Source organism: Acomys russatus, chromosome 10 (genome assembly GCF_903995435.1).
Source record: "Acomys russatus chromosome 10, mAcoRus1.1, whole genome shotgun sequence".
Taxonomy (NCBI): domain Eukaryota; kingdom Metazoa; phylum Chordata; class Mammalia; order Rodentia; family Muridae; genus Acomys; species Acomys russatus.
This window is the reverse complement of record NC_067146.1, coordinates 55,497,707-55,522,680: the sequence shown is the minus strand read 5'-3', so window position 1 is coordinate 55,522,680 and position 24,974 is coordinate 55,497,707. Positions and strand designations below refer to the sequence as shown.

Below are 24,974 nucleotides of genomic sequence, written 5' to 3'. Positions count from 1 at the left end.
TTTTAAAGAAGGGAAAAGTCAAGTAAGTACCTCAGGGACAGGGGAGGCTGGGGATGATGATGAGGGGGAGGACCATGCTGTCTGCAACAGCAATTCCAGCTTTCCTAACAGGGCTGTGCTAAGGTAGAACGAAAGCCCCACTGTCATCCAATCATAGCCCCTCTTTGCTGTGCTTGTAACCAACATAGGCTGCCTAAGGCAAGGTACCCTATAGCTTCTTCAGACCCTCCTGCCTTTGGGCTTCATGGCCTTCTTACTGGCCCTCTGAATGCACTGGGCTGTGTTTTCCTCAGAGAAGCCCAAGGGCCACTCGAAGGTGCTCTCTTGACAGGGAAGGAGCCTATGGGCTTTGCATACTGCCCTAACAGTAGGGTATGCATAAGCCACAGACTCAGTCAGTGTTTCCATAGCTGACTGAGAGCAGGACTTGCAGGACCCCAAAGAGAGCTGGGCTTGGTAGTGCACACCTTTAATCCCAGCATTTAGAAGGCAGAGGCAAGTGTATCACTGGATCACTGTGAGTTTGAGGCCAGCCTGGTCTACAAAACCGAGTCCAGGACAGCCAGAGCTACACAAAGAAACGTTGTCTCGAAAAACCACCAACACCAACACCATCACCAACACCAACACCACACCAATACCAACACCAACAAAAGACTCCAAAGATATGTAACAGCCCTGGCTGTCCTAGACTCACAGCAATCCACCTGCCTCTGTCTTCCAAGCGCTGAGATTAAAGGTATGTGCCACTATGCCCAGACTGCATTTAAAGAATCTTATCACTTGTTTACTTCTGATTTTCTTACTGTAGTCCTGAATCTTTAAAAAATTTTTTTAATGAATTATAATTTATTCAGATTATATCTAAATTGTTATCCCTCCCTTGTATCTTCCCATTCCCACCCTCTCTCCATCTTCTGCCCTATTCCCCTTTAAGCACATCTCTGGCTTGGCAGAATGCTACCAGGATTTGAGATAGCTTCTACATGTTGTCAACGTAACCACATTTATTTTATCGAGCTTCAGATGTCTGAACCGGAAGCTGACTGAGTTTGATTTCCTTCCAGGGCAGGTGGTATCTTAGTGAGAAGGGGGTGACGGCAGAGGAGGGATGGGGCTTCTCGGGGTCAGGAGAAAGGAGGGGCCAAGGGAACAGGTCCTTTACTTCTCAGCTTTATCATCCACCTCGTCTGGCATTCCAACTTCCCAAACACACACAGCGTGTGGCAGCCTGCGTGGGATGCTGTCTAGTGAAACCATAGGGGCTCCCTAAGTCCTGTGTTTTGGAAGACCTCCTAATCCTTGGCCGCATTTGAGTCAGAATCTTCAATCTTTTTAACTTGGGCCTTGACCTTGGCCCCTGGCCAGTCTTCAGCTTGTCTCATCTTCAGTGAGCCTCTTGTCAGTTTAGTGAGAATTTTCTGACTACCCTGGCTAGTCTGACCACGCCTTTATCCTTACCCTCACTGTCACCTCCTCAGCTTGACCACAGGAAGAACAAGGTCTGTTGGCAAGAATCCGTCCCGCTGATGTCCTCTCTCAGTGATCTCCCATCTACTCTGCCCCCATTGCTGCACTTGGAGCTGAGCTTCATCTCTCTTTTGTGTCATATCCACCGTAATGGCCCTCAGTCAGGCCTCCCCAAGATCCTAGGCATCCTCAGGTCATGAGCCTTAACTTTGAGCAGGTCTTAATGACCCTGTTGGGCAGCTCCTGACATGACTCTCTGACCTGCAGGCAGAGGGACCTCTGAGAACCCATGGGGCCTTGCTCCCAGAGCCAGCCTTAGAGGAGGCAAGAGAGAAGCCCCTTACTAACTGTGGCTCCCCTCAGTGGGTCTTGGGGTACACTCAGCACTCACAGGCTGTTGTGGATCCTAGAGACACTGTGAACCATCAGCTGGGTACTGCTGTTCCTCGGGTCATTGTGTTTAGTCAGCATTGGCTGCTAGAGGGGCCCGCTGGACCTACAGGGCCTGACTCGCATGCCCAGGCTCTGGGGTGGGGGGTTGGGCTGGACTGTCTCACGAACCTTGGATTCCCACTCTCCCAAAGTTCAGACATTTTTAAGAGGAATGGCACTTACTTCTTTTATCCGTGGTGTTATGCACAGTAACAGTGGGTACACCAGGGCCTGGGTCCGGAGAGCAGAGAGACCACAGGAAAAAAACAGAACGAGACAAAACAAACAAACAAAAACAAAAAAACAAGTTCATTAGTTTAGAACAAAAGAAGGCAATAAGCTTTTCTTACGATAAGAGGATTGACTGTCTGGGTGTACAGGATAATACAGCCATGGTGCTCAAACATCTCAGCCAGCTGAATTTCCAGGATCCCTGTTGATGGTACAGATGACAGCTACACTTGGCTGTTTGACAGGTGTGGGAGATGCTTCTACTACACAGAACCGAGGGCCTGAGTTCAGCTCCCTGGAGCGCAGATGAAGGTGCAGTGGGCTTGGCAGCTTGCCTGCAATTCCAGCCTCAGACAGCAGACACAAGGTCCCCCAGAACAAGCTCACTAGCGAGGTGAGCAATCCTGGCATGCTCCGGGTTTGGGTGAGAGCCTCTGCCTCAATGAACAAAGAGGAAAAGCAGTGGAGGATGATTCCTGACACCAACCTCAGGCCCCTACATGCATGTTCACACACACTCACAGGAACATGTATGCAAACATGCACATGCATGTGAAAATGGAGAGTTAAAAAAAAGTAATCTTATGATGGTGGTATCCTCTTGCAGGGTATCCAACCTATGCTTTGCTTGTTAGTATCTGAATCAAGCCCCTGGCTTTTCTCTGTATGCCTTCAATGCTTTGCACAAGACACCAGGAACCTGGAAACACCGAAATTGCACAGATGCTGCCAATCACTCCTGTACAGGTTCCCACCACAATGCGTAAACTGCCATTTTACAAAGTATTTGGATTAAAGGCCTGCAACCCCATTCTCGCTAACAAGCCGCAGTCCCATAATGCCTTCCTGCAACCAGTGTACATTTCAAGGCCCAAGCTTGAAAAGATGGCCACCAGAACCCTGGGAGGAAGCCGCCATAGTCTCTGACCTCCTGTCACGCTTTGGCAAAGGCCCCAGGATGTGGGGAGTGGTTTACGAACATGTGGATTTGTTCCCTGATGCCCCTTCAGCTGGAAGCGTCCCAGCTCCAGGACTGTTCGGCTTTCAGGGGTTAGGAGGAAGCTCCAGGACTACACCAGCTCAGCTGCCCAAGGCTCCACTGCTCTGTTGCCTCCTGCAGCCAAAGCAGGGGCCAGAAGGGATGCTCTCTCAGTCATTTCTGTCTGGTGGGCACACATTTCGCTGGCAAGCTGGAGACCTTTCCCAACACCCTCTTGCCTCCGCTGCTCTCTGCACTCTAGTGCCTGCCGCAGGGTCTAGGGAAGGCTGAGCTGTCCCTGGAGGCCACTTGCTCTCTCTGGCCCCAGGTATCAGTATGGCTGGTTTTTCTCTTCCCTCCTGGAAAGCCTTTAGCTGTACCTAGTCTGAAAGAGCACCTACCCATGACCACAGGGCTGGTCACTCACACACTTGCCTTCTTTTACAGGGTACCATGTCACAGGCCAAGGTGATGTCATGGTCTTGGACATTACTGGCCTCTTATCTGCAGCACTAGGACACAGCTCCATGATGGTGAGCAAGAGCTTGTTTCATTCAATGCTGTCCCTTTCAGCATCTGGAAACATCTGTAGAGTGACGCGGAAAGACTGACACGGAACACTAGGGGGGCGATGACACCTTTTGGACTTGGGTAGGGACTGGGTAGTGATAAAAGGGGAAAGAGCAAGCACGAGGTGTGTGGTCAGAAAGAGATGGAGGGTAACATGGCTAGGGTGGTCGCCTGTGCTTGGCTGGGGACTCTAGGGTGTTTGGAACATGTGTGTGTGTGTGTGTCTATGTGTCTGTGTGAATGTGTATGTGTTTGTGTTTGTATGTCTGTGTATGTGTGTCTCTCTCTCTCTCTGTGTGTGTGTGTGTATGTGTGTTAAATGTCACAGGATGAATATTTAGGAAGAGCAGTGCTGGGGCTTTGTATCCACAGTGCCACTGTCAGAACTCCTTGCCTACTTCCAGAGTGCATGTGACAAATGGTTAAGTTGAGGGCCAGGGACCTGCCATGAGTCCCAGCGTGGCTTTGAGATCTCGTCCAGGCCCAAGAAGGATGCTCTGTGTTGATGGACAGAGAGGCAGGCTCAGTCAGAGTGCACTGGTGTGTCCTGCTGGGCTAGAATCACAGACTGCGGTCACAACAGAGACTGACCATCCTGGGACTGACCCAGACACCACTCAGTGCACACAGTGAGAGTCCAGGAGGCCCAGCACCTCCATTTTAAAAGCACTTATTCATTATACAAAATAGTGGCTTTCTCTGTAACAATCCCACACTTACATGTAACATCATAACTTATCTCAGTTGTCATTTCTTACTGGTTTCCTTTCAGGTTTCTTTTCTCTTCCATTATAGTCTTTCTACTTTCTTGTCTTAAAAAAAAAATCTAGCATGGGGCTGGAGAGATGGATCAGTAGCACACCCCCCACACAGACACAAACATGCACATAATTAAAGATTAAAACAATCTAGGAGTTGGAATTGGGTGTGTTAGGGATTACTTTGAAGAGGTAGGAGGGCGAGTTGGGGATTGATGTGTATATATGTGACATGTGGCATACAAATTTAAAATTAAAGAATAAGTAAAATATAAATAAAAATAAGTAAATAAGATCTAGATTTTATATATGAGAGAAAATGTTTGGTACTTGTCTTTCTGATTCTGGCGTATAGTGCTTAACATGATAACTCAGGTCTGCCCATTTTTGTGAAAATGGTGGACTTCTCTTCTTAATGGCTGAGTAATAAATTCTCTGTCATATATGCTACGTTCTCCTTATCCATTCACCAGTGGGTGGGCACCTTGGCTGATGATGTGGCCACTGGGAAGTAAGCTGTGACGAATACACAGCTTGGTCTCCATGTGGGTCCACCAACAGCTGGAGTGGGGCCTCTCTGACTCTGACACCTCCCTTCGAACCCTGCTTCCCTAACTGGGCTGCCTTGTCTGGCCTCAGTGAGAGAGGACACACCTTTGCAAATACTTGGGTGTGTTCAGACTTTGATTCCTTCTTCTAGGACTGTATAGCTGATTATACAGTCCTGGAACCTCCATTCTGACTTCTGTAGTGACTGTTTTACAATGCTTGGAGCCCTTCTCTGCCCATGCTGTGCCCCTTCCTTATCCAATCCGAGACAGGCTGGTCAGGAAAAGAAATGAAGCCTACTTGGCTACCTGTGAATTTCTGAGAAACAAATATGTTCCAGTGGCACTTAGCATATACTGACAAAAGTTATTTGTTATTTGCCTAAAACTCACACGTGGCCTGGCAGCCAGTACTTCTATTTGCTAACTCTGGCAGCTCCTACCTGAAGGAGCGAAGCCACTGGAACATGCAGCTACACACTCTGACAGGTAGGTGAGCCCTGACAGCCGGATTACACCATTGAGGTACGCTACATGCTCTTGTTCTGCGATCCCTTCCCCCGGGAGTCCAGGTAGAGAGCAAGGCAGTCATTGAGAGAGAAAGAGCCTGCATCCGTTTGCCACGCACATTTCACAGTGAGAAAATTTGCAAACATAGCACGTCTCACCCTCTTATTAATAATGTAAACAATTATTATTTATTCAGTGCCTACTATGTAAGAGGCACCCTGGTAACTCTCTCCTATGAATAATTTCAAGTCCAATCTTCACAGCACTTCAGACAGTTTACAGACAAGAACAGCGGCAGAGAAGCTTTAAGTCTTTTGTCTCATTCACGCAGCGAGAAAAATCACAGAACTTGGATGAGGCATCATTTTCTAATACGCTGACATAATACATGTCTCTAAGCAAAAACTCAATAGTAAAGAAAGGGGCTAAGTGACAGCTAAAGAACCTACTTCATCCCCTCCTCCCAGAGTAGCCCAAAATCTTCTAGAATATTCTAGTGAGTGTGGTGTGTTTGTGTGTGTGTATGTGTGTGTGTGTATGTGTGTGTGTGTGCAGTCACATTTACATATAAGCATTAAAAACTTTTATTATAAAAAGTTGCAAATTAAAAAAAAAAATCACACATAAAATAACCAGACCAAACTCTGCACAATTCAGTGAACAACATCCGTGCCACTAGAGCAGCCCCTGGATGCGGAGCTGGGGGCTTCACATTGGACTTTACACTTTCACTATTGAACATATTTTATGCAATTGTCCACCACCAAACATGAACAATCCATGGACAGAGCTAGAACTAGAAAAGCTTTATATCTTCTTTATAACAGGTTACAAAATATTAAAATGTTTTAAGCTAATATTTTAAAAGCTTTATTATTTATATATGTTTTTTTGAGACCAGTTGTTAGTCCTGGATTTCCTGGAACTTGCTCTGTAGGCCAGGCTGACCTGACGATTCTCCTGCCTCTGCCTTCTGAGTGCTGAGATTAAAGGTATGCACCATCATATTGGTTTATTATATACGTTTTCAGTTTTACCCTTTCTTTTTCTCATTAATTTATTTATTCACATTACATCCTGATCACAGCCCCCCTCTCCTCCCAGTCCCACCCTCACACCACCTCTTCCCCATTCTCCCCTCTTCTTCTCCTCAGAAAAGGGGAAGGTTGCCCCATGGGTACCGACCCACCCTGGCACAGTAAGTTGCTGCAGGTGTATCTTCTCTCACTGAGGCCAGACAGGGCAACCCAGTTTGAGGAACAGGATTCAAAGGGAGGTATCAGAGTCAGAGTGGGCCCCCACTCCAGTTGTTGGTGGACCCACATGGAGACCAAGCTGTGAATCTTCTACATATGTGCAGGAGACCTAGAACCACTCCATACATGCTCTTTGGTTGGTGGTTCAGTCTCTATGAGCCTCCATGAGCCCAGGTTAGTAGACTTTGTAGGTGTTCTTGTGGAGTCTTGACCCCTCTGGCTCCCTCAATTGCTTCCCCAACTCTTCCATAGGACTCTCCAAGTTCTATCTAATGTTTGGCTGTGGGTCTCTGCATTTGTAGTTCTACCTCAAGACCTAGCTACACCACTCCTGGGCCAGAAGATGCTCCACCATACAACAAGGACACTTAGTCAACTATGTTCATAGAGGCATTATTCATGATAGACAAAAGCTGTAAACAACCCAGATGTCCCTCAGCCAAAGAATGGATAAAGAAAACTTGGTACATTTACACAATGGAATACTACTCAGCTATTAAAAACAAGGACATCATGCAATTTGCAAGGAAATGGATAGAACTAGAAAAAAAAATTCATCCTGAGTGAGGTAATAAAACCCCAAAAGACATGTATGCTATATCTCACTTGTAAGTGGATTTTAGCCATAAAGTACAGGGTAACGAATAACCATCCTATAATCCATAGACTCAAAGAGGCTAAGTTATAAGGAGGGCCCAAGGGAGGATGCTTGAATCTCACTCAGAAGGGAAAATAAAATAGACATTGGATGTGGATGAAAGGAGGGAACTGGGTTGGAGAGGGGTTGGGGAGGGGTGCAGGGATGGGGATTAGCAGTAGGGAAAGCAGGGAAGAGAGGGCTAAATGAGAGAATAGAAATCAGAGGTGAAGGGCATCTCTGGGACTTTCCAGAAACCTGGGATGGGGCGGCCCCAAGAAGTCTATACGGATCATCCTAGCTGAGGCTCCTAGCAGCAGAACCTGAAGTGGCCAGCTCCTGTTGCCAGGCAGAACTTCCAGCGGAGGGAGGGGGACAGCAACCCATCCACAAAACCTTCCACCCAAAATTTGTTCTGCCTACAAGATGTACAGGGACAAAGATGGAGCAAAGATGGAGGGAACGGCCAACCAAAGACTGGTCTCCTTGAGACCCATCCCATGGGAGAGAACCAATCCCTAACACTATTAATGATACTTTGCTATGCTTGCACACGTGCTCTCGCGCATTAATTTTTTTTGTACGCGTATAGGTGTTTTGCTTGCATGTATGCCTTTGCACCATCTGTTTGCAATGCCATCAGAGGCCAGAAGAGGGTGTCGAGTCCCCTGGAACTAGAGTTTTAGACAATTGCAAGGCTCCATGTAGGTGCTGGGAATTGAACCTGGGTCCTCTGGAAAAGTAACCAATGCTCTTAACTGCAGAGGCATCTCTCTAGCTACTATTATTGTTTTGTTGTTTATTGAGTCAGGATCTCTTGAGGTTGTCCTGGATATCTAGGAACTCACTGTGTAGACAGGGCTGGCCTCTGTCTCCCAAGTGCTAGGAACTCACTGTGTAGACAGGCTGGCCTCTGTCTCCCAAGAGCTAGGATTAAAGGTGTGCGCCACCAAGCCTCACTTTATTTTTATTAATTTTACTCGTGACTGGATATGTGTGTCTGTATGTTAGTATGTGCGCATGAGTACAGGAGCTGGGAAGGCCAGAGGCATCAGTTCCCCTGAGCTAGAGTTACAGACATTTCCTGATGTAGGTGCCAGGAACCAAACTCAGGGCCTCCCAAAGAACAACAAGGGCTTTTAACCACTGAACCATCTCTGCAACACACATATTTTAAATGTACAGACAAAATATAACACAAAATACTTGCATGTATGCCTACAAATGCCACTAAGTCTTAATAGCAAACTAGACCAGTCTTACTCACTTAGAAAATAAGACAACAGACGGAATTGTGGCTTCCCGCGTACCCTTCTCCAATTGCCACAAAACTCTCAGTGGAAAAGCCCAGGGAAGGGCTGGGGAGATGCTCGTCCAGTACAGTGCTGGCTGCATGAGGATCTGACTGGGACCTGCAAGGCCCATGTAAAGGTGTGTGTGGTGGCCTTGCTGCGATCCCAGCACTGTGGTGCTGGATGCTGGACCATCCTGGAAGACTGCAGGCTAGCTCATTAGTGAGCTCCAGGTTCTATGAGAGACCTGGCTTTAAAAGATCAAGGTGAGGGGCTGGGCATGGTGGTACACGTCTTTAATCCCAGCACTCGGGAGGCAGAGACAGGTGGATCTCTGTGAGTTCGAGGCCAGCCTGGTCTACAAAGCAAGTCCAGGACGGCCAAGGCTACATAGGGAAACCTTGTCTTGACAAAACAAAAACAAAAACAAACACAAACAAAAAGATTAAGGTGAAAGCAATCGAGGAAAATACCCAACATTGACCTCTGATCTTCACATGTGCATTCACACATCATACAGATATGTTAAAAACATTAAAAATGACTCTCCAAGCATCCTTTTCTCCCTTCCTTTCTTTCTTAAGATTTTTTTTTTTTTTACTTTTTATGTGTGTGTGGCTGTTAGCAGAGGCCAAAAGAAGGTATTGAGTCTCTGGGAGCTGGAGTTATAGGAGATTGTGAGCTGCCAGACATAGGTGATGGGGACTGAACTCAGGTTCTCTGGAAGGGCAGTGTGTACTTTTTACTCCTGGACCATCTCTCCAGTCCCCACAGAAGCATTTCTTGACAGAAGACAGACTGATGGCCAACAGATGGCCAATCAAAATCATTGATTGTGGAAATCTAATTAAAACCACACCATCTTACACCTTTAGGTTGGTGCATTCAGACATGTGATAGCACACTGGTGAGGATATGGAGAAAGAGTACTTGTCTATTGTTGGTGAGACTGTAAATTAGTACAGTGATTGTGAGAAACAGCATGAGGGTGTGTCAAAACCTACAAATAAAGCCGCCAATTGGCCCAGGTATATCCTACTACTGGGTGTGCACCCCAAGGAAACACAATCAGAAAACTGAAAAGATACACCCCAAGAAGCTTACACCACCTAAGTCAATATGCTGAAGCAACCAAGTGTCCATCACTGAATAACTGGGCAAAGAAAAGAGCATATTCCCATGGGAGCACTGTTTATCCCCTAGAACTCCTGTGATGGCATGGGCACACAGGGAGGGCACTGCACTCAGCCAAATAAGCCAGACACGGAAAGATAAGCACACTTCCTGAGATGTGTAGAAGGGAGTAGAATGTTGGTGAGCAGGGGCTTTGGGGGTGTGGAAGGAAGTGCTGGTCAAAGGACACAAAATTTCTCCTAGACAGACGAAAGAAATTCAAGCGGCCTGTCATACGCTGTGTAGACTGTGGTTAATAGAGATGTGCTGTATCTCTGAAGAGCAATAGGAAAACGTGACTTCTGTGGCGTTCTATAGTGCGTATCAAGGTCACAGCCTTGTGCAGTCTTCAGGTCTGCTCTTAGCCCCGTTTTAGTCACACCGTCGCTAATTTAATGCTACCTCGGAAGCTAGCTCTTGGTTCCATGGCTGCAGATATTTCTCTGGTGTTCCTCACAAGTGCTGCCAGCACCAGGGTCAGCAAATGCCCTCGCTGAGCTGCAACTTTCAAAAGTAAGACCATTTCTACCCCACCCAGACAGAAAGGCACACACACTGAGCCCCATGCCCAGGCACAATTCTGTGCCTTCTCTTACTTCCGACCCTAGAAAGGCAGTGGGCAATGCATTTGTAAAGTTTGCTGAACAATATAGCGGTGAATGAATGGCCTGCTAAGTACCAACTTGGCCATGACATATCAAGGGTGAAACTTGAAATTAGGTTGATGAAAGGTCTCTTGAGACGATTCTCCATCCCCTGTTTTTAATAATTTAGGATATGGTGGCTCTGTACCCCTGATTCTCACTAACTGCCACCAGTCACCATCTTCACTCACAGGCAGGAGAGCCATGTTGTAGTAGAGCCATTGTCATTGTGATTTTTAACAGAACATCCTTCTTAGACTGGTCAAGTATACTATAAGTAAAACTGTACTAAAGAGGACACTGATCAAGTTTCAAGGCTGCCCAAAGACCCTTCTGTGTCTACAGATTATAACCCGATTCTCTGCAACACGTGCAGCCCTGACCCGCGTTCATCATTTTTTATTGCCCCAGTAATATACCAGAGAGAGCAGCCCAGGGGAGGACCGGCTTACTGTGGGTTGTGGTTTCAGCCCAGGGTTACTTGGTTTTATTGTTTCAGGGTCATGCTGAGGTCTCAGTGGGGAGTGTGTGATGCAGCAATGGGCTCACCTTGGGGTAGATAAGGTGGGGGAGGGGAGTAAGAAAGAAGGATCCCCAGAGGAGAGGAAGAGGAATGGGGGAATGGAGAGGCCTTTCAAGGCCCCCCTCTAGTGACCTACTCCTTCCAAGCAGACCCTCCCTCCAAAGAGGTCAGTCAGCTGTGAACCCATCAAATAGGCTGAGGTCAGAGCCCCCATGGCCAACAACCCCTCAGAAGCTCACTAGCAGGCAGCTGGGCTTTTTAACACATGAGCCTTTTTGAGGGCACTACATATCTGAGAATGACCTGGGGTCAGTTCCTCCCTGAGTGGGCAGGTGCCCTGACTCTATGGCCCCCATGCCATCACACTCCCTGCAGAAGATCAGTGGGTTAGTCTGTGAAATATGGCAGCGTCCATTGGCTTCCAGATCCTCGCCTACTGGGGACCACCTGTTCAAATGGCGGAGACAGTGAGGGGGAGATTTCTCATGCAGATCACCACAGCTTCTGAGAATTGGTGGGTGATTTAGGAAAACATCCAAATTAAAGTGAATTTCCTAAGAAACAAAGACTGTTGACCAGACCTGTGCTATTTTGCTTTCCTAAGAGACGAAGAAATGTGTTAAGAAACCCTGGTACATGCACAGGATTTTGGGGGGGCCTGTAACACATGCTAAGCGAACCTCACACAACTAGAGTGCTGTTACTAATGAGGCATCTAAGGTATGTTCGGATTTGAATGTGATTGTTCCCCACAGGCTTGTTCCTCAGCTGGTGGCTCTGACCAGGCAAGCGATGGAGCCTTTGTGGCAGAAGCCGGGCATCAAAGGTCAGTCTTTGAAGGCTAAGGCTACCTTGGCTCCTAGCTACTCTCTCTTTCTCTCTGTTTCCTGTTTGGTTACCACGTGACCACATTTCCTGCACCATATTCCTGCCTTCTTGGCTGTGCTGGGCTGAATCCCTCTGCAGCTGTGAGCCAAGCCAATTCTCTCTTCCTTTAAGTTACTCTGCTCACGCATTTTGGTGACAGTGAGGCAAAAGCGCGAACCTAGGCTTTTGTCACGCTAGTTTTAAATTGATCTTGATTTCCCCCTCTTTTTCTGAGTGGCACACCTTGTCTGAAACTTCCTTAGTCTCCATTAAGGTCAGCCTTACATAAGAGAAGGCCTTTACCATTTTGTCACACTGCCTGCTCAAGGGCTGGCTGCTGTTTATGCAGATTCTTGTGCCTTAAACCTGAATAACCCTTCTTTACTCTCAAAGGAAGCCAGAATTCTGACCAGTCAGTGTGGCCACCAGAAGTGTGATCAGGGACTGGTCAGGAGACCTGGGGGCAGTTTTGGCTCCCATCTGGCTGTTTCGATTTCCAGACAGCTCCCACCTGGCTATCTACTGCAGGAGCAGAAACAGCTCTGGAAGAAGTTCCAGCAGCCAGCGCTTTGCTTTGCAGCAGGCCCCAGGCTGTGTGCTCTAGGGCATCAGCTCTGGGTAGCAGGTCTGGTAGGCCAAGGCCAACAGGTGCATGCTGGGAATCTCCCTCTGAGATACAAAGCGGCCACAGCAATGGGGAAGCCTGACGGCTCAGGGTCCGGGGAGATGGCATAGCAGCTAAAGCGGCCCCTCGCATCCGTGGCAATGCCAGGGCATCTGTGGCAGACCACCTGTTGTAACCCCAGCACCTGGGAGGCAGAGACAGGAGGTCCCTGGAGTAAGCTGGCTAGCTGGAGATGAATCATCAAGTTCTGGGTTCAAGTGAGAGACCCTGCCTCAACGCTGAAGTTGGAGAGTGATGGAGGAGGATGTTTGACGTCGAAACTGGGCCTCTATATATTATACACAGTGCATGGACACCCAGTTTCTCTGTCTGTCTGTCTGTCTGTCTCTGTCTCTTTCTCTCTCTCCCTCTCTCTTACCCCCTACACCCATCAGTCACACCCGAACACACATACACACCATTCATTTCCCTGACACACACACACACATACCTTGCACCCTCACCTGACACACATATACACACGCCATTCACACCCACATCTACACATAATTCATACCCCCAAAACACATACACGCACACACCATTCACACACACACACACACACACACACACACACACACACACACAGAAGTAAAGAAGAAAAAGGAGGCTCAACTCTCAGCTGAAGGCGGGGGACAGGGGAAGATGGAAGCAGGTGGCAGGGACAGGATTGCACTCTGTTTTTCCTTAGCCCATCTCTCTGCTGGCATATGTTTTCATCCAGTCTGAGGATGTGTGAAAACATACGATTGTATCTCATTACAAGCTCCTCTGTCAGTGAGGCCAGCTCTTTACTATTTGGCTCTATGTGTACACACCCTCATGTGCACGCACTTGTATGTACACACTCCTAACCTCACATTTGCAAGCAAGAATGAGCATGTATGTATGTATGTATCTAAGATTCTTTCCAGCCTGTTCTAACACTTTGTACATCTTTGATAACTCAGCCTGTCATGTGGCCAGTGCACCCCAGAGCAAGCAAGAACACAGGTGGGGCACGAGAGACGGCTCAGCGGTTAAGAGCACTGGCTGCTCTTCCAGAGGAGCCAGGTTAAATCACGAGCTCCCATCTATCAACTCCAGTTTCAGGGTTTCTGGCTCTTTCTTCTGGCCTCTGAGGGCACTGCATGCGCATTCAGCAGGCAGAACACCCACGCACATATTCTTCAAAACATAAGGAACACAGGCGGGAGTGGTAGCACACGCCTTTAATCTCAGCACTTGTGAGGCAAAGGTAAGTGGATCGCTGTGAGTTCGAGGCCAGCCTGGTCTACAAAGTGTGTTCTAGGACAGTTAGGGCTACACAGAGAGACCCTGTCTCAAAAAACGAAGAACCAACCAACCAAACAAACAAACAAGGCTAACATAAATGTTCAGACAAACACAAAAATTGTGTCACCAATAGCAGGAGATAAATTGTACTTGCTAAACATTGCTTATGAAGAGAAGAATACAGAAAAGTGACCTTTTGAAATCTGTAGTTAGAGACAGAGTTGATTTTAGGGAAAGTTAAATGTTTGACTTTCAAATTGCTGTTGCTCCTGAAAGGTGAAAAATAAGCAGGTGAGTTTATGAACACCACACTGTGGTAGATTATGTTGGGCGATGGACAGAGAGTTACACATTTGGATTCCGCTTAAAGTGAAATTCAGGGTTATACAAGATACTTGCAAATGGGAACTATTTATTTTTGTGTTACTGTGTTCCAGCCCCATTTGGTCTAGAGCATGAGTTTGCACCTGTCTGGCAGGATGGAGAGGTGACACTCGCAGATGAGAAACAGGGCACAGAGCTTTAAGGGAGAAGCCATCAGAATAGAAACTCTCATTAGAGAGCATTCGCCTTCCCTGCTCACTCTGGCCTGCACCCTGGGAAGGCGCTCTGAGGCATCACTCCCAACCGCTGCTAACCTCCTACTGTGTAAACAATAGAGACTCTTAGATCCCAAGCGACCCCACTCGTGCTGCCAGCGGCTGATGAATGCTTTCAAAGATCAGCTGCATGCAGGCGAAGAAGGCAGGTTCTGGCCAGTGGAGATAATTGGCAAGGGCCCTGCCGCGCACGGGCTCCAGATCTCTTTATTTACCAGCTCATGAATCATGCATGCCTGGTGCAGAAAGTGTATACACCCAGGTGATATGATCATCCTAACAAACGGAGCAGGGGGCTACCCAAACCGCAGCAGATAATTAAAATATTTGTTCCTAAGTCAGTATTTCCCAGTCAACGCTACAGACAGGTTTTGTTGCTGTCTGATTTTGAAGTCTTGTTATCGGTGACATCAAGCCTGGGATTTAGTCCTACCACCACCCCCTACCCAATCCCCGCTGCCTGTGCCCCACAGCATTTAGTTTTGCTTCAATCAAATTTTCTATCCAGGGAACTTGAAAGTGATTCTATTTTGCAGGCAGAGTCTGAACAGCACTGCTCAGGGAGGGCTGTGGAGATTGGCGGACAATTTCCACACTTAAGAATGACGAAGAGCCGGGCATGGTGGCACATGCCTTTAATCCCAGCACTCGGGAGGCAGAGGCAGGTGGATCACTGTGAGTTCGAGGCCAGCCTGGTCTACAAAATGAGTCCAGGACAGCCAAGGCTACACAGAGAAACCCTGTCTCGAAAAGGAAAAAAAAAAAAAAAAAAAAAAAAAAAAAAAAAAAAAAAAAGAAAAGAAAAAAAGAAAGAAAGAAAGAAGGATGAAGAGGCTGCACCAAGCTGATTGGTTCTCGTCACCTGTGGCCTCTTGCTGCAGAAATGATGTGTGAGTCTTGGGGCACGTGACAGGCATTTGAGGAAGTCAAGCCTTCCCAGTGACTGAAACAGTAATAATTATTTTTAAAACGGAGGGGGACTTGGAAGACTCTGGATCTCAACCCATTCCTCCAGGTATCTGGTTAAAAAAGCTGCCAGACCTATGAGCTTCTTGCATTGAAGCCACTGCATCTGCCACCCTGGTGAACATTTTAAAACTTAAATTGAATTCATTGTTTACTGAGCAAGGGTCTTATGCAGCTCAGGCTGGCATTGAACTCACTATGTAGTGAGGGTGACTTTGAACTGCTGACCCTCCTGCCTCCAACTCCTATATGATGGGATTTCAGGTGTGCACCACCTGACAGCTCCCAGTGACGTATTCAGGGTTATACAGAATTCACAGTGTGATGGTAGGAACTTAGTTTTTAGTCCCCTAAAGTGCCAGGACTGGAATCTGGACCAGGGCCTCTAGCTCCTGAAGGGACATCAGGCTCTTCTTGACTCACTTCTCAAAGGACTTGGTATCCTGCCTACTGAAAAGGAATAGCTCTGGCCTGCCATATTGTGGTTCTTATTCAGTGGTGACTTTCAGTCAAAACAATTGTATCTTAATTTGATTCCCAATGATGTATTTATGTCTTGGGTCATCAGTCTTTTTTGGAACTTAACAACTTAGTGTATCATCATCGTCGTTGTCATCGTCTTCTTCATTGTGGTTGTCCTTTTCCTCCTCAACCTCCTCAACCTCCTCCTCAACCTCCTCCTCCTCAGCCTCCTCCTCCTCCTCATGATCAAGTTAGGGCCTTTCTGTATAGCCCAGACTGATCTTAAATTTACAGCCTCCCAGGTAATGGAATTACAGGTGTGAACTCAGCACAGTTACTGAAATTTATTATATCATGTACTCCACATGGAAAAATGTGCAGGAACTCCACGTATGTTGCTAATTGCTAGTGTCGGTTAAGTGAATGAGCATCTGATGCATTGATGCTGTGTGTCCCTCAGGTTGTGATGTTACGAACAAGTCATCATAGTGGCTATAGTGAGGCTCCTCACTATCCCCACAACTTCCTGGCCCATGCCTAGATGCCACACAAGATCTTGTCTATCTCTGGTAATGACAGTGCTGTGGCAGCATGCACAGGTAACCCTGTCAATCACCAAGCATGCTCAAGGGGGAAGGGCTACACATTCCTCCTGAGCCGGGGAGCATTGGGGTTAGAAGAATTCTGAAAACATCCCTTCTTGTGAGAATGTGAGCTCAACTTCTGGAGAGAACAAAGCCATTTGGAAAGACGAGTTTTGACAGGAGAGCCACTTGGGCTGCATATCCAGCATGGGTGATGGTGACCAATGGGTCCTTTACTCTCAAATTGGAATGGTCCTTGACTTCTCAGGACAGGTGGCTTCAGCAAGTGGGAGGATGCAGGCCCATGGGGACTGGTCATGTCCTGTGCCTCGGTCTCATGGACCCCCGAAGGCATCATGTCTGAAGTGTTCTGCTCATCTTCCTTCTTAGCTCGCTCTGTTTTTCTACTGGATAAACCCATGACTCACTTCACAATGTGTGGCTTGGATCTTGCCTAGGCCACTTGCTGGGTGTCCCCATGGCAGTGGCAGGGAGCCACTGGGTTGTAGGGAAGGTGATGCTCTGGCCCCCAGAATCCTCTGAAAGAAGTGAGTTGAGATTCTAAATCATGTGATTTTCATTCTAGCTTCAAAGGGAACAGAAGTAAATCATGGGCCTGGGGGTGTAGGTGGCAGAGTGTTGTCCCAGCACACATGGGCTCCCTTCTCAGCACCACATAAATGGGGCCTAGTGGTACACAGCTGTAGTCTTCACACTCTAGAGACAGAGGCAGGAGAGTCAGGATTTCAAGGTGATGCATAGGGCCAGCCTGAGACACACAAGAGGCAGTCTCTGAAAAACTAAATCCCAAACCCAAAAGCAAACCACACCACCCGGGCATGTCCCTTTCAACATTAGGATGCAAAGTTGACCACTACAAACTCCACATTCACAAACCACAGGCTGGTTACAAAGAACATTTGGAAAAGAATCTCATAATGTTTTGGGTGAGTTTCTGATTTTGTTTTGCATGTAGCCCATGGCTGCAAGTGGAACACGCTTGAAAGAGAGGCAGCTGGCTTTCCTCCATCTCCTTCATGGTAGATTCCACACATCTTCTGTTGAAAGTGTCCCATCTCCATCGTCACATGCTCTCCCTTGCGTGTTTCTCCTGCCTAAGGCCTTCCTCAATATTTGCTCCAAACTCCTCCTTAAGGTTCTGACAGTGCTCCCGTTGCTTGTGGTCATGGAAACAGTGACAATAAGGACAAGTACTGACCCTGTTGTGCCATGTGCTCTTGGTGTGTCCCGTGTGCCACTCACTGTTCTGATCTTTTGCATGTAGCATCTCGTTTATTGCTTAAAGGGAACCCATAAAGTGGGAATTATGTCTGTTTCATATTCATATTCTGTGAATAAATGGAGGTACAGAATTGTAGGGGGCCACGGTGGCTTTTACGCTCAAGCAGCTAGGACACTCTGCCAGCTTCCAGCAGAGCTCTCTGACTATATGCATGCATGCATACATACATACATACATACATATAAACTTGTTACAGAGTGAGAGAAGATCTCAGTTTCCATCCTTTGCTGTACTTCCTAGCTTAGTTTACATGCATGAAAGCATTCACACACACATGGAAACCACATGTGCACATGAAATGAAGGGAGGAAGGAAAGAAGGAAGAAAGAAGCCTCACCAAAACTCGAGAGAGGAGAGAAAGAAATGAATATCACCATTCTTATAAATGTAGAGCAAATATATGCCTATGCCTACACGTGCATCAGAGTGAGTGTGTAGGCATGCACGTGTGTCTGCATGTGTGCTGGCCTAGGACTCACTCCTTAAATTTATTTTTCAGTTTTTTCCTACGATTAAAATCTCTACTTCCTAATTTCTTCCCCATTTTGATCACATCAGTGAGAAATTAGGAATGATTTAAATAGAACCAGCAGCGTGTAACGCCAGTGAAGTATTTTACAACACACACATACACGAGTGCTCCACAAAGAGGAAGCACCAGTGTAGTCTGAACACAGTGACAACTGTAATTAACTTCCTCTTGCTTTAATAGTTGTGTTGTTAAAGTGTGACAGAACAGATGTTCTCATTGAAACACCAGCCCCTTTGCAGCACACTACAGTTGTCTGGAGGTTCAGCTCCCTGCGCGGGCTGAGGGTGGATGGGACAGGCCTGTGTGGAAGAGGAGTCTGTCAAAGGCAGCATTGTCGCTGCCAGGGGCCCCTCTGTATCCAAGGCAGACCAAAGAAGAGGCAGCAGGCCAGAGGCAGTTCTAGGAGTGGCACCAAGAAATTGGGCACATCATGCTCTGTGGGTCAGAATAGGACTAAAGGTTCAGGAACCTCAGGAGGAACATTCTAGAAGGTCACTCACTATGTGTCTGAGGTTACCATTACACTGCCCTCTGTTAGGATGCTGTCACAGTCACAGAAACGGGTGCCCATGTCTAGCTACACCGATAGACATGTGGGATGGCTGGTACAAAGACATTTCTAGCTACAAAGACAGACCACTGACCTTAGAGAGCTCACAAGAGAAGTTCTGGTGTCAGAACTGTTACACAGGCCCACCAGCCTATCAGCAAGGAGGCGGGACTCCATTCCTTCCTTCTAGGCTGTAGTTGCAAGTCTCCCTGTAGCACTTAATTTTCAGGGCTTATTAAAATGGAGAGAATGGGTGCTGATGATTCTGAGAGCTGGTGATGGGCCTGAGGGCCTGCCTCTTCAGCAGAGCTGGAAATGCGTGTTCAGAGATGTTTCTGTCAAATTCCTTTTGGCAAACCTCAAGTCAGAGTGGAGTTTCAGGTGGAGGGGCATGCACACAACCTGAAGTTCAAGGTCACAGCATCTGCAAGGTTGTACTCCCTATGACCCAAGGGGATCCTTCTCCAACTGTTAGCAGCTTCCGGTGTGGCCAGCACTCCCTGACCTGCATACAACTCCCTCCCAACGCTTTGTTGTCACAGGGTCTCTCTGCAGATGGTGGCATGACATGTCTCAGAAAGAAAGAAAGGTGTGTGTGTGTGTGTGTGTGTGTGTGTGTGTGTGTGTGTGTCGGGGAGTGGCAGGCAGGGGTTTGCTTGGTCAAGCTAATGTTTCCCTGGCCATTCAAGTTTCCCCGCCTTGTATTTTTTTCTTTCTTTGTTTTGAAACCATGCTGATGATCTAGCAGAGAAGAGTTATCTAAATATGTCAGTTGTCCTTGGCGTGAGGATGTGTCATGCACCCTGCCTTCCTAGGGTAGCCTGACCTAGCCCAGGTTTTCCATATCGAGCTCCACTGACCATAGAGACTGCCGTTCACAGAGAGAGAAAAAAATGAATTCTGTGACCACACGAATCTTCTTTGTGCATCTGAAACTCTGGTCTGAGAGCTGGAGAGATGGCTCAGCTGTTAAGAGCACCTGCTGCTCAATCGGGGGACTGAGTTTGAGTCCCCGCACCCACACAGTGGCTTACAAATGTTTGGGACTCCAGTTCCCCTGGATCAGAGGCCCTCTTCTGGCCTCCAAGGGCACCAGGCATGCACATGGCACATGTGAGTACATGCAGACAAACATTCATACACACATTAAAAAAAAAACTTCATTCATTTTAATCTGAGATGGAGAAGCCATTCTTAACTGATGGTTACGTTAACTCAGGCTGTGAGTCATCAAACAGAAACTGAGGTTTCCTCACTTTAGGCAATATGTGAGAGTGGCCAAAGGGCTACCCTGGGAAACTGAGTCAGTGACAGACTGTCCCTCACTGTGGGGAAGTCAAGGCAGCAGGAACTTAAAACAGCTGGTCACATGCACAGTCAAAAGCAGGGAGAATAAATGCATGCATGTTTGCACCCGGCTCGTTACTCTCCTTGTCATCCACATGCCCGCAGGCCAGCCTGGTCTAGAAAATTCCCCACTGAGACTTTTCCAATGTGATTCTACTTTGTTCAAGTGGACAGTTACATGTGCTTATGTTTTTCTTTCCCCCAGACGGTGCCACATTGTGCCTTCTCCCATGCTCTTTGCCCTTCTGAACTGTTCACATGTCCTCAAAGCCCTGCCATGAGAGAGAGAGAGAAGGGGGGGGGGGGGGAGGCGGACCTGGCCTGAGCTGAGGCTCTAGGGATGCGCTGGTAACCTGCAGCCAGCCATCTTTCTTTAAAGGTTCCTCTTCCTCTGCCATCATCTCACTCAATGTGGTGGTGCATGCCTTTAATGCCAGCACTCAGGGAGGCAGAGGCAGGAGGATTGCAATGAGTTCAAGGCCAGCCTGGTCTACAAAGTAGTTCCAGGATAGCCAAGGCTACACAGAGAAACCCTATTTTGAAAAACGAATGAATGAATGAATGAATGAATGAATGAATGTTCCTCCAACTTTTCTTATCCTAGATTCTGGGATCCCTGACAGCAGGACCTCCCTCTGTGTTCCATCTTTGTGTGTCTAATGTCAAGCCCCGTGTCTGCCCGACAGACAGTACCACAGAAGGCCTTCTCTAAGCCAGGGCTTAGCTCTCGGTGGTCCCCAGTGAGACAGACACATTCAATCTAGTGGTGAAGTTTATACAAGGGGAAACCCTAACACAGAACCCAGCAAGGGTGCCTGTGGAGATCAATGTGCAGGGCTGCAGCGCCCTCTTGTGCCCAGGCTGTATGCAGGGCTTCCACTCGGAGATCTACAAAGATTAGTTTTCACTCCACACAAGAGAAGCACTCGTGGGCCCGGGCCTCTGACATGTCCAGGGGTAGGAAGACCTGGCTCTCACCCACTAGTTGGGTGAGTGATGCTTCCATCTGTGAAATGGGGCTGGTGTGTTTGGGCTGCTGGGGAGGGAGGTGAGCACTGGTCTTGCAGAGATGCTGTCTAAGCCACTCCCTGCATGTTCATTCAGCCCTCAGCGTGTCAGTAGCCCGAGGAGGAGGCACCAGGCACATGCAGTATCCTGGGATGCAGTGGAGGGTGTCCTGCTGCTGTCCGTCCCCATAGAGCACCACAGCGCATACAGTACAGATGTCAGCTGTTTTCTAAGTGTTCTCTCCCACCCCCTTGAACCATCTAGAGGCGCTCTGTCATCTCTCATCCTAGCTCTGTGGTCATTGTCCACCCACAGACGCCTTTCAACAACAAGCTGGATGCACAAAGGAAGGAAAGGTCATGGTCTGCTTAGGGATGTGTGGTAGCTGCAGAGGCGCCCTCTCCCCCGAATTGTAAGAGTGCCACTGAGCAGTCCACCAGGCAGGCCCTCACTTTTTCAGTAAGCTGGACTGCATGTGCTTTTGCAAGGTCACATGATCAATTACTTGAAGTGAATCTATTTAATTTGTGATAATGAAGAGAGAGTCGCATCGGGTCACTGAGAAGAAATGGCAGCACCTTGAGCTAGCTGCCACACAGCCATGTTCCTGCTTTAACTGAGGGGACAAGGTCCAACACAGCCAACACAACCCTCAAGGGCATGCCCCCAAAGACCTAACTTCTTCCTCTAGTCCTTTAGACACCTCCCCACAGCTCTATAGGCTGGTGAGCGAGCTTTAAGCATATGGCCTTTGGGATCATTCGATATCCACAGTACAACAGCCTGAGCCACACCAGAGGAAGCTAGCGATGTCCACTGCCTGATCCAAAAGCCACCTAACAGACAGAGGTGTCTGTAGTCAGAAACCCCAGCAGACACTTCCCCTCAGGGGATGTCTTAACTCATCAGGCCTAGTCCCTCAGGTAGCAGCCTTAATGCCTGCCTCTTTGCTGCATGCTACTTTCTTACCTCAGGGGACCATGATGCCTTGAGGGGTTTAGGCCTATAACCACAGCTGGCTTGCTTGACTCTGCAGGAGAAGTGAGTTAGGGCGCAGTGGCCCTGCTGCCATGCCTGATGAACTGGAATGGGAAGTTTACTTTTAAAGGAGCTATCCACCCAAATGTGATAGACACATGGATTCACTCTTTGCAATAGACAAGAAGAAGATGCAAAGACATTTTCTGCATCCACGCTGAGGCCTGGCCTCCTAATGAGTGCTCTGATTGGTGTGATAAATGACACTTACACATGGGCCAGGGGGACAGTTCAGTGGATATGAGCGCTTGCCATTAGCTCGAATGTGAGTTTTTTCCCAGACCCACATGGTGAAAGGAAAGAATCAACTCTTAAAAGTTGTCCTCTGACCTCTACCCATGCATCACAGCACATAGGTATACATAGGCGTGCGCGTGCACGCACACACACACACACACACACAAACACTACTTGTGTACTTGGGATCAATGAACTGGGCTCTAGGAACTTGTACCTCTGTGTCTTTCTTTATAATCCCAATCCTCCGTATTGGAAAGCCTGATCTTGGAACTGTTTTGTCACTTTTATAGACAGCACAGGCACAATTATGCAACAGGTAGATACCTCAAGTAGCTCACAGCTTACTGGTCTTTTATGGACAATGGGAGGGGAGATGTAGCTCAACACAGAGAAACCCCCTGACGAGTTTTAGTCTTTGTAAGAAGATGCGAATGCAGTCCTGCCTCCTGATTAGTGTCCCTGGCTCTGCAGTTGGCCGTGTTCCCATCACACCCATTTTGTCTTGCCTGCAGACCTCAGCATCCTCCTGGGACAGGTGTGGAATGGCAGCCACTCACCTTCACACTTGAGCAGGAAGAAGTCCATGTTATGGCTGAAGGAAGCACTGACGTAGGTGCAGTTCTCCACCAGGTCACAGGACAGACACTGCCTGTTGAAGTCATCCACAGTGTTGGCACTGGAAGAGCAAAGAGCCAGTGAGAACAGGGGCAGAGACTGACTAATTATGGAGGTCAAGTTCCCTGCAGAGTACCTCCCCTCTGAGGCTGCCCAGCCATTCCTGCTGACAACCGTGTAAGCTTTACTCCCATCAGAGTTTCTTTGGGGATACTCAACTCTATTTTCCAGAAGCCTACCCAGCTCATATTCCTCCAGATTCTGGAAACTTCTCAGTCCTTCAAATCCTGGATGGTAGCTATTTGACCATCAGTGAAACTGCAGGCAGGGTGATAGCAGAATGTGGAGACTATGGTCATGGGTGTCATTGCCTAGTGTGGTCATGGGTGTCATTGCCTAGTGTGGTCATGTGTGTCATTGCCTAGTGTGGCCATGGGTGTCATTGTCTAGTGTGGTCATGGGTGTCATTGTCTAGTGTGGCCATGGGTGTCATTGTCTAGTGTGGTCATGGGTGTCATTGTCTAGTGTGGCCATGGGTGTCATTGCCTAGTGTGGTCATGGGTGTCATTGTCTAGTGTGGCCATGGGTGTCATTGCCTAGTGTGGTCATGGGTATCATTGCCTAGTGTGGTCATGTGTGTCATTGCCTAGTGTGGTCATGGGTGTCATTGCCTAGTGTGGTCATGTGTGTCATTGCCTAATGTGGTCATGGGTGTCATTGCCTAGTGTGGTCATGGGTGTCATTGTCTAGTGTGGCCATGGGTGTCATTGTCTAGTGTGGTCATGGGTGTCATTGTCTAGTGTGGCCATGGGTGTCATTGCCTAGTGTGGTCATGGGTGTCATTGTCTAGTGTGGTCATGGGTGTCATTGCCTAGTGTGGTCATGGGTGTCATTGTCTAGTGTGGCCATGGGTGTCATTGCCTAATGTGGTCATGGGTGTCATTGTCTAGTGTGGCCATGGGTGTCGTTGTCTAGTGTGGTCATGGGTGTCATTGCCTAGTGTGGTCATGGGTGTCATTGCCTAGTGTGGTCATGAGTGTCATTGCCTAGTGTGGTCATGAATGTTATTGCCTAGTGTGGTCATGGGTGTCATTGCTTAGTGTGGCCATGGGTGTCATTGCCTAGTGTGGTCATGGGTGTCATTGTCTAGTGTGGTCATGGGTGTCATTGCCTAGTGTGGTCATGGGTGTCATTGTCTAGTGTGGCCATGGGTGTCATTGCCTAATGTGGTCATGGGTGTCATTGTCTAGTGTGGCCATGGGTGTCGTTGTCTAGTGTGGTCATGCGTGTCATTGCCTAGTATGGTCATGGGTGTCATTGCCTAATGTGGTCATGAGTGTCATTGCCTAGTGTGGTCATGGGTGTCATTGCCTAGTGTGGTCATGGGTGTCATTGCTTAGTGTGGTCATGGGTGTCATTGTCTAGTGTGGTCATGGGTGTCATTGCCTAGTGTGGTCATGGGTGTCATTGCCTAGTGTGGTCATGGGTGTCATTGCCTAGTGTGGTCATGTGTGTCATTGCCTAGTGTGGTCATGGGTGTCATTGCCTAGTGTGGTCATGGGTGTCATTGTCTAGTGTGGTCATGGGTGTCATTGTCTAGTGTGGTCATGGGTGTCGTTGTCTAGTGTGGTCATGGGTGTCATTGTCTAATGTGGTCATGGGTGTCATTGTCTAGTGTGGTCATGGGTGTCATTGTCTAGTGTGGTCATGGATGTCATTGCCTAGTGTGATCATGTGTGTCATTGTTTAGTGTGTCATGGGTGTCATTGCCTAGTGTGGTCATGGGTACTATCACATGGTCATGGTTACCATTTATCACCTGGTGGGGTCATGGTTACTGTCAACTGGTGCAATCACAGATGCCATCACTTTGAATAATTGTAGGTACCTACAGTGGTCAG

General features: G+C 47.9%; 1 protein-coding gene across 4 annotated transcripts in view; it reads right to left on the bottom strand.

The window, feature by feature from the left end:
- Positions 1-24,974, bottom strand: part of Dpp6 (dipeptidyl peptidase like 6) — an 846,101-nt gene that overhangs the window by 20,076 nt on the left and 801,051 nt on the right. For all 4 annotated transcript variants that reach the window (XM_051152206.1, XM_051152208.1, XM_051152205.1 and 1 more), the window contains exons 16-17: positions 23,016-23,134; positions 2,086-2,133 (exon numbers count right to left, since the gene is read on the bottom strand). In XM_051152206.1, the coding sequence (XP_051008163.1) occupies positions 2,086-2,133; positions 23,016-23,134 (167 nt within the window). The remainder of the gene's footprint in view (positions 1-2,085; positions 2,134-23,015; positions 23,135-24,974) is intronic.